This window comes from Stigmatopora nigra, chromosome 12 (genome assembly GCF_051989575.1).
Source record: "Stigmatopora nigra isolate UIUO_SnigA chromosome 12, RoL_Snig_1.1, whole genome shotgun sequence".
In the NCBI taxonomy this organism is placed as follows: domain Eukaryota; kingdom Metazoa; phylum Chordata; class Actinopteri; order Syngnathiformes; family Syngnathidae; genus Stigmatopora; species Stigmatopora nigra.
The window spans coordinates 12,796,399-12,810,488 of record NC_135519.1 but is presented as its reverse complement, the minus strand read 5'-3'; the positions used below and the strand labels follow the sequence as shown (position 1 = coordinate 12,810,488).

Here is a 14,090-nt window from a genome sequence, read left to right as displayed (position 1 = left end):
CAGAAAGTCAGCACTCATCATTGACTTTACAGGCCACACAAAATGATGCAAAGGGCCAGATTTGGCCCCCGGGCCGCCACATTGACACCTGTGGCATATATACAGGAAAATACAGTAAATAGAAATATCAGGAGAGTAAACACACTTCAGGGAGTTGTCATGCAACCTGGAATTCAGCTGTTAAGTGGGTATACGATTATAAAAACAACTCCCAGCCAGGGTGATGCAACATTCCAGAGCTGAAATGACAGGTGTTTGAGGAACACACACGTGGATTTGACGGGTAACCACCCTTCCGTGTTTCTACCGACATGCTGATGTCACGGCGCCACGCGTCGTCGAGACTGCGGTAGATCAAATTTAAACACAAACATTTGACTGACAGGAGCTTAAGAAGTGGTGTATAAATACAAATAGGTGACGTCTGGCATAAAGTAAAAGCCCAGAGTTATATTTGAACTAGTGCCCGTGAAAGCTCAGTTTACGACATGACATCTTTGGTTAAATTCTAATCGGGTCACGTGATCCTTTCTCACGGGATCTATAGAATTATGAGGGACATTTGTCTATGTTAGATTCCAAATTAATACCTATAAAAAGATAAAATAACTTGTACAGCTGCTGAAAGATGTTTCTCACGTTGTTGACCTAATATAGCCATATGATCTAAGAAAGTATCTTCATTTAATTCAATGCAATTCACAAAAAAAAGGACATTTTCTATCAGTATTAAACAAAATTGGTTAATGCACATTCATAGAAAAACAAACAAAATACATAATAAAATCGAACATCAACATTGAGGAGGAACTGCAAATAACTTTGTGTTTGTTTTGGTTTTGCAAATTCATAACATTAGCGGTGCTATGCAGAATTATTTCATTTATTTAAAAAAAATGTCAAAAGAGGCGATTCGAATATCTCTGGAGTGACGTCATCAAATCACATCATCGACTTCCCGATATAAAAAGCACATTTGCGTTGATTTCATAGGAAATCGCAAAACTAAACATATTTCAAATGAAATGCATACATTATATGAATCATTTTTACTTACTAGATTTCAAATCGCACTGGATTCCAGTAAATAGTCCTCTTGTTTTCTTCGGGAATTGTGTATGCTAACGAGGTTAGCCCATCGGAACTTGGTGCCAAGTTGTTCGGAAACTATCGCGATCGGTACATGATTCCACGTCCAAATAAATCTTGACGATGCGAATAAATAATCGCGTTGTAAAAGAAAGCGATGTGGAAAGTCAAATCTAAAAGATGTACATTGTAAAAGTAGCAGCCGCGTTCTGGGACGGACGGATGCTTCCAGTCAACAAACAATTCAGCAACGCCGTTATTTAGTCCTTCACAGCCGGAGATCGCACGTGATGTTTGGTTTTAGAAGCCTAAAGAGGAAATTTGTTGGATTCGAAGTGAAACCGAAAGCAAATAAATATGCGTGTTTAAAGAAAAAAGGAAGGACGATGAAATCGGAGTAAAGACGCGACTAGTGTAAATACCGGACAAATGTGGCACTACTACCATGGAGCGACCCCAGTCGCTTCTGACATCCGAGGTTGCCAGATCAAAAAGAGCGTGTCACTGCAAAACCCAGTTCAAAATAAAACATTATTATTCAACTTGATCTATTATTTGATGTTTAGAAAGGGTTATTTATTCTTTTTTAAACGTCCTAAATTATATATTTTAAAGGAATAAACTGGCAATATTTTACAGGGAGTTTTACTGTCTTTACTGGCTGATTCAAAGTGCATTATGGAGACAGTTCATAGCTGTTCATACTAATCAAAAAGGTTGTTTTAAAAACCACCATTTTTACATTTTACCACAGACGCAATGCATTCTCCCCTTTCTCGAATTTTAAAATATCCAAATTTACTGGAAACTACCCAACCTGGCAACAATGACTATCCCTACCAAGAAGCGCAGTTCATAATGCGACTTTTCATTCGGTTGTAATGACGCACAGTGAGGAAAAGATGACATTAATTGACCTTTTTGCATGTATATTAAACTCTGTCTTGGCCTTGCAGCTTCAATAATGACACTTAGTTTCTTATTTGTTTGGATTTGGGGTAAGGATAGGCTACAAATCACACTTGGCATCTTATCAATTGCAATAGATTTCCGCTGAAAGGTTGTTAACTACTGTAACCACAAGGGGCGCACTGACAAGCATAGTTGCGCTTCTCTATAATGACCACTAGAGGGAAGGATTCTAACATCCATCCAAGAGGCTCCTTGTTGTTTTCAACGCCTGAAAATTTGTCTTATGTACAGATAAATAGACTACTACAATATTTATTTATGTTATTCTCTCTCTTTGTATTATTAGCCATACTTTGCACAGTTTTCCGAAAGAATATGCAGTTACGTGACAAATTTCTGCTTGAAACACTGAACTTTTGGCCTTTCTGGGCGTTGTTGGCATATTAAAGCAGGTTTCCGTGAGAAGAGCCACTTTAACGGATACAATGTAAAAGGTCTCCCTTTCTAAAGCTATGAAACCTAACACTGAACTCACAAGATATGCACGCAATATGATCAGAGCTGTTTTGGGGGGCCGCTACCCATCGGTGATCGCTCAACTCATTTCAGATTTTGGTCAATAACACTAAATAATTCAACATGTGTAATTTAGGATCGTGCTTTCCCTCCTGTTGAATGACACAACCCGAAAAAAAACCAAAAAGAGTTTTGGAAACCTTCATTTTTAGCAAAACTAGTAATTGAAAGTCCTATTTTCTGGTGTGCAATTTGTAAAAATCCAATTTTTGAAGGCTGGTTGCCATTCCCAAACCGCAAAGCCTGTTTTTTTCTGAAGTTTAATGATGCATTTTAATTGAAGATATGTTAAGTCCAGCTTCAGATATTCAAAGCCAAGCCGCACTTTTATGAACTGTGTTTAAGTTCGCGTGACCGCCGCCATAACATGGAATTTCATGTCATAAAATATGCTCGTTTATTAAAAATTCAACACTGCGACCGCTCTTTATCAGCTCGACCGATCCTGACATTTTGCTCAGTCTATTAAATAAGTCTAATGGTGACTATTCCCGGGTTTATTATGTCTTGTCAACGTGTACAATCTTTTATGGGAAAACTGTGCTAAATACAAGGTACTGCATTTTCTCGCATATAAGCTACACCCTTAAAATGGCCTTTTGACAAATTATCTCATATGAGATGGTTTCACATTTCATTTCACAATATTTCAGCAACATGCTTATTTATTTAAATATTTATTCATTAACTTACTGATTACCTATCTATTTATGTCAAAAATGTCTTTTTCTGTGTCTGTATTCTCACTCTTTTGCTACTGTGACAACAAAATTTTTAAAGAAAGTCATCCAATCCAATCCTGTTAATTTTTTTCCTTTAATTTCTTTCACAGTCGTCAAAATATATTTTTAATGCATTTTATCTGTTTATCTTTTCTCTATTTTGAAATAAATTACCATATCGACCACATTGTCTTGCGTTATGACGTTTTGTGAATGTCAAGTCTAATTTGTGCGCATATAAGCTGTACCCTCCATTCAGTCATTTTTTTAGCAACAAATACGGCTTATATGCGAGAAAATACGGCTTATATGCAAGAAAATATGGCTTATATGTGAGAAAATACAGCTTAGATGCGAGAAAATACTGGAATAATTTCTGTCTGTTTTCTGATTATCTTTTCTCTTAAGAAACTCAATGACCAACGCTATTTAATTGCTCCCTAATTATTCCTAATCGGCAACTGGACACCAATCTCCCTCAAATACACCTGTCGGTTGATTGGTCGCCGACCCAAACCAATCAAATTTGGCTGGGCAATACAACTGGGATTTATCACGTCTGACCGGAGTCCGTGGCGGGGCTCCGAAACGAATAAACGAGCGAGTCCGGTCCTGTAAAGTGTCTGACATTTGACAAACAAGCCATTAAAAGCCAAAAATACATCGATGCCACCTTGTAAAGAACGTCAGTGTCCACCAGGGGAAAGAAAAAGGAAGCAGAAGGGATCATAAACATGGCAAATTGGGAGTGAAATGTATAAAGTGTGTTTGGGAGACATGGGAGGAAACGCTTGGGTAAATGGGAGTGATGGCATAATGTATAAAAAATGGATCTGAAATGAGGGGGAGATGGAAGAGGGAGAAAATGGGGGAGGGACTCGGACTAATGAAAGGAAGGAAAGGGTACACAGAAGAAGAAAAGAGAGATTTCTATTGGGCATTCTAAAGCTCCTATAGCTGAAACACTTGACCTCCACCAATGTCACGACATTGTATTGCCAGAGTATCTCCTCAGATTTATTCCGTTGGATTTTTTGCTGTAAATGTTTTCCTGGTAAATGGTCAGATATCAAAGAAGTAGTATTTAATTTAACGAGATGTTTTTTTGGGTAGTTATAAGAAGATAAGTGGTTACTATGTTATACTTTAACATTTGTGCACATTGTGCATTCTTTAGCTGGATTAAATGAAGTGGAATAAAATCCCTGAATATCCAGTTTTTTTCTAGATGTAAAACAATGTATATTTGAGCTTTTTTTAAATATATTTTTAGAATTTACAAAATTATTTTTGAACTAAAAACAGTAAAAAAATGATTAAAAATGACAATTATTGATTTAAAAGGGGGAAAATCAAGAAATTTAATATACATCTAACTTCTTCATTTGAATTTGATCTTAAAACAAAAAGTCGGCACTCATGGTTGACTTTCCCGGGCCATACAAAATGATGCGACGGTCCAGATTTGGCCCCCGGGCCGCCACTTTGACTTTAGCTAATACGCCTTATATTCATTGTGCAAATTGTGAGTACATATTTGGACAAAACATGAACTTTTGGCCAACTTGGTCTTGCCATTTTACCTCGATTTCCTTACGATCCAGGACGTAGCCTGCCCCATTCCCAACAGTCAACTAAAACACGGAATGTCAAGGCCACCCACCCATGAGACCTCCTCATTGCTCCTCGTTCTTTACATCTTCCTCCTCCTCCTCCTCTTCTTCTTCCTCATCTTCACTAATAGATTCTCAACACCAAATCCCCTCGCCCCCATACATAGATTTCTTCCCCCTTAATCCCGCCTCGCCGTTCTCACCTCTCGTCACACCTCGTTTGGACCGAAGACGGCGCCTACCGAGTCGGCGCCACCCACAGGCCGCCCTTCCCACCCCCCCCCCCCTTTCCCTCGCCTTAAGGTGGCGATGTGATCCGAGAGACACGCATAGCGAACAGATGGAGCCCCTCCGTTTAAAACCCGTGGACCCCCACTACTCCCATGTCCACCAGGGCAAAGTGATATTTTAAAAGGAGGCCCCGCCCCCTTACTGCATTATATATAGCATGTAAGCGGCCATCCATAATAGATGAAAAGACTGCTTTTGCCGCAATTATGACGAGTGAGAATTAAGATCTATCAGCGAGACCACTGTAGTGGATTAATTATTGAATGGTCGCACGAGGGGAGACTGATCAAAAGGATGATTTTGGGCCAGTGGAATTGAGGGAGAGGAAGTGGCCAAAAGCTATTGAAGGCAATTGAATTTTGTGTTATGTATTAATTTATAAAAATCCCTCCTCCTATCCATGGAATGTTTAATTGACTATCCCTGATTTGTATCATTGTTAATGGGCCATTGTATTGTTCGTATTCATGTTTAAGTGAATGCAGTATATGTTTTTACAAAGCAAAATATAATGTTAACTCATTCACAAATATTGATTGAATATGGATTAGTCAATGGTGGTCAGTTGGCAAAAAAGAAGGAAAAAAGGGAAAATAAGCAGATTTTTTAAGTAAGTGGTATAACAACATTAATATATAACATTAAAAAAATTATTAATTTTTTTATTTTTATTTTTAATTTTTATTTAGCACAACCGGCTAAATTATGACTGCTTTAAGGATTTTAAGATTTTCTTTTAGCTCTATTGATTATGTTTTTTCTATGAGTACATATTTGAATTGCTCTTAATAATTAGTCAATTTAAAAAAAATATTTCTTCCAAAAACGACTTATTTTGAATAATACTAATCACAATATCCTTCTCTTTAGCCATATTTTGACATTTTCATATATCAAAATCCAATTCTATTATTTTTTAACCAATGTAACATACTAATTAACACTTTTTATTTAATTTTAATTTTTTCCTAAATTATCCATCCATATATACACTATATTTCCATACACGTGCATTTAATTTCCCCATCATCATACATTCATTTATTAAACAAGAGCAGGGTAACCAAATACCCCCACAAAGCCTTACTATACACTTCCCATATCGCATATCCTTTGCGGGCGCGTATTAATCTCCCCAAGGTTAATCACCATCCGCCCATCAAAGGCACTCCCTCCCCGTATCTGCGGCTGCCAGACTGCCGAATGCCGACTTTCACAGTCGCAACTTCTCGCTACAAAGTGGGCCGGCCTAGAGAGAGCCGTCCAGAAGCGGGAGACTTTGAAGGCGGATCCAAACGAAGGAGCATTGGCGGAGATTCTAGAAAATTCCACTTGAAAGCCACGAAACGAACGGGTTATATACTATAATATTCCCCAAGGGGGTGCTTAGGCAGGTCGCATTCACAATGACCCGGATAGGCCCACGCTGGAGTGCAGGAGGGCTCTCCACTCGGTTGAAGGACCCCGGCACCCCCACCCCGGGAGACGCACTTCACCTATAGGCGGCAGACATAAAGCTCACAGTCCACTCCATCTGTGAAAACCTCTCAACGTTGTCCCACTGAATGGTGGACACAAAGAGAACTGATTGTTCGCAGCCAGGGATTGTTCCTGAGGTAAAAATGCGGTAGCAGATCACACCCGTCCTCCCTGAAAATGTTAAATCGATGCCGTGGTTTCAGACAAAAGTTTTGTAATTTCACTAGTGGTTCGGTGGAGGAGTGGTTAGAGTGTTGGGCTTGCAGTTTTGGGGTCGTGGGTTTGATACCAGGTGGGTGCTCAGTGTGTGGCATTGGCATGTTTGCCCTGGGCTTGTTGTTTTAAAAAAAAAAGTTTTGTAATTTCCCTGGTGGTCCGGTGGTAGAGTGTTAGGAGTGTTGGGCTCGCAGTTTTGGGGTCGTGGGTTTGATACCAGGTTTGTGCTCAGTGTGTGGCATTGGTGTGTTTACCCCAGGCTTGATGTTTCAAACTAAAGTTTTGTAATTTAGCTGGTGGTCCAGTGGTAGAGTGGTTAGAGTGATAGACTCGCAGTTTTAGGGTCGTGGGTTTGATCCCAGGTTTGTGCTCATTGTGTGGCGTTGGCATGTTCACCCAGGGCTTGCGTGGGGTTTCTCCGGGTACTCGTGTGTAGTATTTTTAGAAGCCGGTTGGCGTGCAAGTAATCATTTGTTAATCAGTCTTCTTATTTGTCAAATTCACCCTCATAAGATAAATACCTTCCACACTGACATTTTGTTGATGATGGCGACTCGATTTTTAAATGAGTTTTCGAAGCCATGTTTCCCTCCCACGCGCATCTCATTTGCATAAAATCCATGAAATGTCTGATGGGCTTTTTCGTTGCATTTAAACATGTTCAATTAAAGGCTGCGGGAGTGTCTCGATCCAACGCGGCGATAACGGGACCAAAGTCAGTGTCACCTCTAAAAAGCGCCCGCCCGCCCGAGGCCCGCCTCCTGCAGATGTTATCGGGAGAATTAACTTTTCTTTTTTTAACAATGCCGCTTTGCACATCAAATAGAGCGTTCGCATTTGGCAAGCTCATCATCAATATGCCAGCCCGTGCAAAGCGCAAAGTGTGGGGGGTGCTGGGGACACGTGGGACGAGGGCAGGAAAAGGTAGCGTGCCGATGACATTGATGCTACTGCGTCACTTAGTCAAATGCTAAAATTTACAGTCTAGGGATGGAATGAAATTTGGACTAAACATTTTCCCCTGACACTGTATTATCGTTTAGGTAGATTTTAGGAGTACAACAAGTACTTTGAGGTGTGTAAGTTTGGACACCGAAGTAGACAGGACACAAATTTGGAAGTTTCTTTTCATATATGTGACTATTTCTTCAATTATTTAAAGTCCCTCAATCACCTCATGGGATACTTTTCAATATTTTTGAGTCATTTGCCCTCTGGTGCAACCTTTACTTTTGATGATGTCGTCAGTTTCAACTATGCAGAGGCAAACCCTTACAAAAAATGGCATTGCTTAATTTTTATAGTTATGGATCTGTGCAAGAATTGATTTTTTCGCAAAATTCAACCATTTAATGAGTGCAATAGTGACTTTGGATATGCCAGGATTATTAAAAACAACCTTTATGAGGGTTATTTAATCTAAAAAAAACCCTTGCAAAATCCCACCAACTCAAATGAACCTCCTCTATTGCAAAAAAACAACTACTTTATTTCCACCAAGTATCATATTCCTCATTCAATTCCTTTGTTTTCTTCCCGTGTTTTTTTTTCTCCAGCTTGGAACCCCCAACGGAGTTATCTCCAAGAGGCTCCTCCGCCAAGAAGAAACAACAACCTGCCATTTGCTCCTCCTCTTCCCCACCACTCCTCCCTCTTCCTCCTCCTCTTCTTCCATCCCTCACTTGATGCCACCCCGGCTCTGAAGGAGAGCCCGCACGTCGGAAGAGACGGACGGTAAGCAACTTTGACGCATGCCCGCATGTCCGACCGCTCGACAAAAAAAAAGTCTATCCGAACATCGCCGGTGAGCTTTAAGTCTCACGGCACCCCCGATGGAAATGCATCTACCGCCACGGAACTTAATCCCTCCCTCCGTACGAATAACAGAAGGCAGATGGTCCGGGAAGCGGATAGGACGTGCGAATGGATCCCACACGGCTCTCCAACCTGTCCCTTTGGCTCCTTTTTGAGCCCAAAGGACTCGCAACAGGAGGGAATTGCATGGGGATAAAATGGGGGGAAATATATATATTGAAATTGAAAATTCAGCAGGGACATAAAAAGTGGTAAGCTGCTGTGTTTTAATTGGACGGTGTATGTATTTTTAGAGGGCGCCGTTTAACTTCACTAAGCTCCCTCTTTCATTTCTGCCTTATGAAAATTCATCTGCCGGGTCGCCAAATACATATTTCATCGGCGTCTGCGCAGGAACACGAAAGTCAATCAGCCTGTCCTTAAAATGTCAACTGACTTTGTTTTTTTTGGCGGATTCCCCTCCGTCTACCGCGACTTTGCTTCTTCCCCTTTAATTACTGTAGAATCCATCAACATCCCTCCGTTTGCCTTCAAACCAGGCGACTTTGGAGTTTGGAATACGGGGAAGCGTCCCGGTGTCTGCGGGAGGGCGGGTTGGGCGCCCCCCGAGGTGGATCGTCGTCTAATCCGCGGGGGGTGCGGGGGTTACATCTTGTTAGAAAAAAGCCGCCGGTGTCAGTGGCGGAGACGGCGTTCCTTTGAACGAAAGCGGGCCTCTCCGGGGAGGCGAAAAGTACACGCCGATCTGTAATCATCGCGTCTGAGTCAACTCGCTTTCTGTGCACCTGCACAAGATGGAAATAGACGGAGGGATCTGAATGGAAATGAGGTTTTTTTTTATACAATCGTATGCCAAACGTGACTTTGAGAAAGTTCAAAGTCTAAGAGACTTTGGGGTCCCACATGGGGGAATAGTTAGTAATCCAGCTGTTCATTGTTGGGGGATGAGGGAGAATGTACACTAGCATACCTGTCAACCTATTGCTGTCTTTATTAATGATTGTAATTCTACTTATTAACTTTTACAAAAAACTGCTTTAAAAAATCCCCAAAGTATTGATTTTCCAACCAAAATGGGAACCACAAACGCAATAACACTCCAAAAAAGGTAAACAACACCAAACTAAAACTCCCACGTAAGCGGACAGGAACGTCAAAGTCGTAAACAAACTGGGTTTCCTTACAAAAGTAGTCAGTCTTCCTTCCAAGATTAGTTTTACTCGAAGAATGCTGACAATGACACTCTAGCACAAGACAAAGGAGACTCAGAAAACGTCTACAATGCAGTGGGAAACCAGTAGAATCAACTGGTGTTGGGAAAAGACAAGTTTACTGAAACTAGTTCAGTATTAGGTCAACTAAAAAACTTGTTTTGTGTGTTTCCAGTACTAGAAAGCAATGAAAAACAGTGAAAAAATGGCGGTGGCATCGCCATACCGGTCCCTCGCCACCATTTTGGCGCTACTCTGGATCGCCTCGCCAACTAAGTCTCACTTGAGCTCGGCGCCTGAGAACGAGGTGACTCTCGGGCCTGGCGCTTGGTTGTCGGAAGGCAAAATCACTACCGTGACGATTCCGAAAGGACGTACTCGCAGGTAGAGCATCGAGGTGGACCATGTCAATGGTTATTGGTTAGTATCGCTGTATTTTTTCTGCTCTTTCTTTACAGAATGTACTTCACGTTGAAGAAGACGCCGGCTTTGTCGTTGACCGTCAGCCCATGTGACTCCTCCATCGAGTGGAGTCTTGCTGCCCGGATTTTGAAGGACAAACCCCTAAAGACTCAGCAGTGTGAGTGGATCTTCTTTTAAAGTCCCACGGTCACAATAGATACACTCATTAAGTGATTGATTATTCCAAAAATCAATTATGAAGACTCAAGATTGAAACTGGGCTGTAAAAAACCTTTGTTACGTTGGCCTCTGCATAGTTGAAATCAAGTGGGAGGGGCATATGACTCAAAATAAGGAACTAAAATGTCCCAAAATGTCCTAAAACAATGGACTTGTTTTGGTTTGTTTCTGCTGTAAATTGGAGAACCCTGAAAACTTAATCTGGGTCTTTTCAGGATATTGAAATATGAGCTAAACAAGGTTCAGTCTGACAAAATGAAATCCTAAAATGAGACATGAATGATTCAGCTTCTCCACTGTGAATTATTCACTTTGATTCAGTAAGATTTGCAAAGAGATTTTCCCTCATCTCTTGGTTTGCCAGTGACATCATTCAGCTGTGCTTTGCACACTTCAAAATGCTTCGACAGTCTATTTGCTGTTGGGATTTAGACTCCATGTCTGACTGCAAATGTAGGACAGGCACAAAGGCAACTTCAGGATTGGAGTTTTCTTCTAATGCAATTATAGTTTTATGAAGCAAAAAGTTTCAAGAAATGTGCTGACAGACTTTGTCAACAACATACCTGTTAACTTATACATTTTTCGTTTTTTTTTATCATTTAAAAGTACGTATGCCGTACAACAACTTGTATATGGGATTATTCTAAGAACGTTTTTTTGTAAAACTGATCTCATTTAACCCATTCCAGATTGTCATTGTTCATATTTGTTCTAAATTGAGCCACTGTGGACTGAAAACCATTGTGCTACTCCCTAGGGACCTCCAAAAAGAGCGTCCCCGAAATGTGGTGGCGGGGTCCTGGTACCGAAGAAAAGATACACACATTCTCCGGCAGCACCCCGGACACCTACAGCGGTCCTGGGTCCCCCATGGCGTCCGTCTACATCCTGAGACTGAGCTCCAAGAAGCAAGACGGCAGAGTGACATTGTACCTCCGCCAAGGCTCGGGTCCCTCAGACTTCTTCCCGCTAATCCCATCTGACCGTAAAGTGCATACTTTGGGGGTGGGCATGACCAGCGTTAGCCTCAGCTGGGCTCCAAGCATCTCTGTAACCGGAACAACCCGGGACAAGTACGACTACTGTGTCCTGGTCAACTCGGAACGCAATCTTCCCAGTCTTTGCGCCGCCCAAAAGAGCGCTAGACAAGAGCGGGATCAGAACCGGGAGAAAATGGAGAAGAAGAGGAGGAGGACGGCGTGGCCTATCCTGAAGGAATGGTGGTGGGAACAGTGGGAGATGGACTTGGAGGAACAGAGTCAACCTCCGGACCAAGGTCTCCAATGCGTCTGTGAGGGGTCGGAGAATGTCTGCACCGTTTCCGAGCTTCTACCCGACACTCGCTACTACTTTGACGTCTTTGTGAGGGACCGGGTCAACGGTACCGGCGCCGCCTATGAGGGGACGCTAGCCCGAACCCATGGGGAAGCCCGTCCTGTTGTCACCGCCTTGAAGGAAGGGGAACTGAGATGGGTAGCCTTAAGCGAAGGGGGTACGGCCTCGGGGCAGTTCTTTAGCTTCAGACCTCGCGGTTCTGGGGGCAGTGGTCTCCTCACCGCACAGAGCTGTGGAGGGGGGGTCCGGGTTAAGGTTACCGTCTCCGGGAAAGGGCGTGTTCTGACCACCAAGACAGTGGGGAAGGATTTGGTTCAGATTTGGCTCCAGGGAAGCCCTTCGTATCGTATCCACTTGGAGAGGGAAGATAACTCCCTGGCGTCTTTACCTGGAGGTCTGCAAGCGTCTTTGAAAATGCAGACCTCCTCTGCCTACCATCGGCGGGGTGTCCCATCCCTACCGTCTACCTTACAAGTCAAATCCTTCAATCGCCTACGGGGGTGCGATAGCGTCACTCTAGCATGGATGGGCACCGAGGAGAGAAGCCTCTACTGTGTGTATCGGAGAAAACAAGGGAGTCGACAAGATGAGGACGCCCTGGGGGCGAACTGCCTGGGACCGGAATCCCGTTCGGATACCGAGAGAGTTCTCTGCAAGTACTTCCAGGAGTTGAACCCCAAGCGAGCCGTCACCACGGCCGTGATCGAGAACCTGGAACCGGGAACCGCTTATGTGTTTGATGTCTATTTAATGAGACGTTGGGGGATACCGATCAAGTACGCCAGTAAGGTAGTCAAAACGAGGAAGGAGTGTTGATGACGCCCCCTGTAGGATGGTTGTGGACTTGAAAAAAGATAACGTATAAATGGACCGTGAGAATGAAGTCATTGACTGTTATGGGACAAATATTCCGACGGTTGAACTACCCACTTTTTCCGAGAATACCAGCAAATATTCATAATATTCATCTTTAATATCTACAATAGTATGCTAACATTGCTTGTTATCATCCATCATGAAAATAGCGCTGTTTTGTGCATCAACAGACGAGGTTTGGGTTGTCAGAATACACACACAAAAATGACGGTGTGCCAAATATGCTATAGAAACAGATAGGGCAATAATTGGATGACATCTGAGGGGGAAGCAAACAATGGGATGCCAGGAGGGGGGATTTTTAGTGTATATTTCTTAGCTCAAAGTCAAAAATGTGTATCTTGATGTTGTGCTTGTCGCATGAAGCGACGGAGGAAAATAATCAATTGTGAATACTATATAACGTCATTGTTTTGGATGTTTTTTTGTGCTGCTTCAAATGCACCAATAAATATTGGGGTATCTCTATAGGTTCTTGACTATAAAGTATCTTTAGACTTTTTTTAGACATAAAACAAGCCACGACAAAATGTCATTTGACCAAAGTAGAGTCGTTGGACAATACAGAAAAATGGATTGAATATATATTTGGACATTTTGCCGGCCATGATTTACACTTCAACAATTAAACTGATTGATAAACCTAACTAGGATTAGTAAAAAACTGGCCCATTAATTGAATTTTCCCTTAGATCTATGGCATGTCATTGGATATTTTTGTCTATTTCATCCTTGTGAGGATAAGCAGTAGAAAAGATGATGGAATAAATGTACTCACCCAACACCAGCATCGCAGACACCTGAAGGCGTCGCACAGGAGGAAACCAAAGTGGATCGAGAACCAGTTTTGGAGGCCTGATCCTGTCTCTTGGCTGGCTAGATGGTTCAGAACGATGGAGGTCTTCGGGGGAAGAAGACGACAAAATTATTTTACTCAATCACAGTAAATGAACGTGTATAGATTTCAATATCGCGTTAATCATCCATAAAATACACTACAAAACTGAATATGTGGACAGATGAAGATCATAACTCTCGAGGGACTAGGAAAAGAGATATATAATATTGTTTTTTATATTGCATCACACTATATATTCAGGAAATGGGGGAAATGTTCTGATGGCGATTTTGTGAAAACATAATGCTTGTATTTGTTTAATAATGCAACATGGCTTGTTTGCTGTAAACCTCCAACACCATAGTCGTGTTGCTGAAATTAGGACACAAATTAACTCTGCTCCCATGCAAAATCTACCACTGTGATTTCAATTCACGTGACTTAATCAAGCCATGAATTGTACCAGCTACAA

At 41.9% G+C, this 14,090-nt stretch overlaps 2 protein-coding genes across 8 annotated transcripts in view; one reads left to right on the top strand and one right to left on the bottom strand.

Moving 5' to 3' along the window:
* ccser2a (coiled-coil serine-rich protein 2a) overlaps nucleotides 1-14,034 on the bottom strand; it is a 41,705-nt gene extending 27,671 nt beyond the window's left edge. For 6 of the 7 annotated variants that reach the window (XR_013328061.1, XM_077729675.1, XM_077729678.1 and 3 more), the window contains exon 1: nucleotides 1,058-1,549. The gene's annotated coding sequence lies outside the window, so the exon portion shown is untranslated. Of the gene's footprint in view, nucleotides 1-1,057; nucleotides 1,550-13,558 lie in introns of those variants that run through there. The other variant, XM_077729676.1, reaches the window with a different exon arrangement.
* Nucleotides 6,676-13,248, top strand: ndnfl (neuron-derived neurotrophic factor, like). The gene is made up of 5 exons (XM_077729681.1): nucleotides 6,676-6,819; nucleotides 8,455-8,632; nucleotides 10,100-10,308; nucleotides 10,383-10,504; nucleotides 11,327-13,248. The coding sequence occupies exons 3-5, from the start codon at nucleotides 10,112-10,114 to the stop codon at nucleotides 12,718-12,720; spliced, it is 1,713 nt and encodes a 570-aa protein (XP_077585807.1). The 5' UTR covers nucleotides 6,676-6,819; nucleotides 8,455-8,632; nucleotides 10,100-10,111; the 3' UTR covers nucleotides 12,721-13,248.
* Nucleotides 14,035-14,090: the final 56 nt, after the last annotated feature.

Coding starts and splice junctions, on each gene's coding strand:
- ndnfl (XM_077729681.1), top strand. CDS start 10,112: ATGAAAAACAGTGAAAAAATGGCGGTGGCATCGCCATACCGGTCCCTC. Junction 10,309..10,382: donor CCGAAAGGACGTACTCGCAG/GTAGAGCATCGA, acceptor CTTTCTTTACAG/AATGTACTTCACGTTGAAGA. Junction 10,505..11,326: donor ACCCCTAAAGACTCAGCAGT/GTGAGTGGATCT, acceptor GCTACTCCCTAG/GGACCTCCAAAAAGAGCGTC.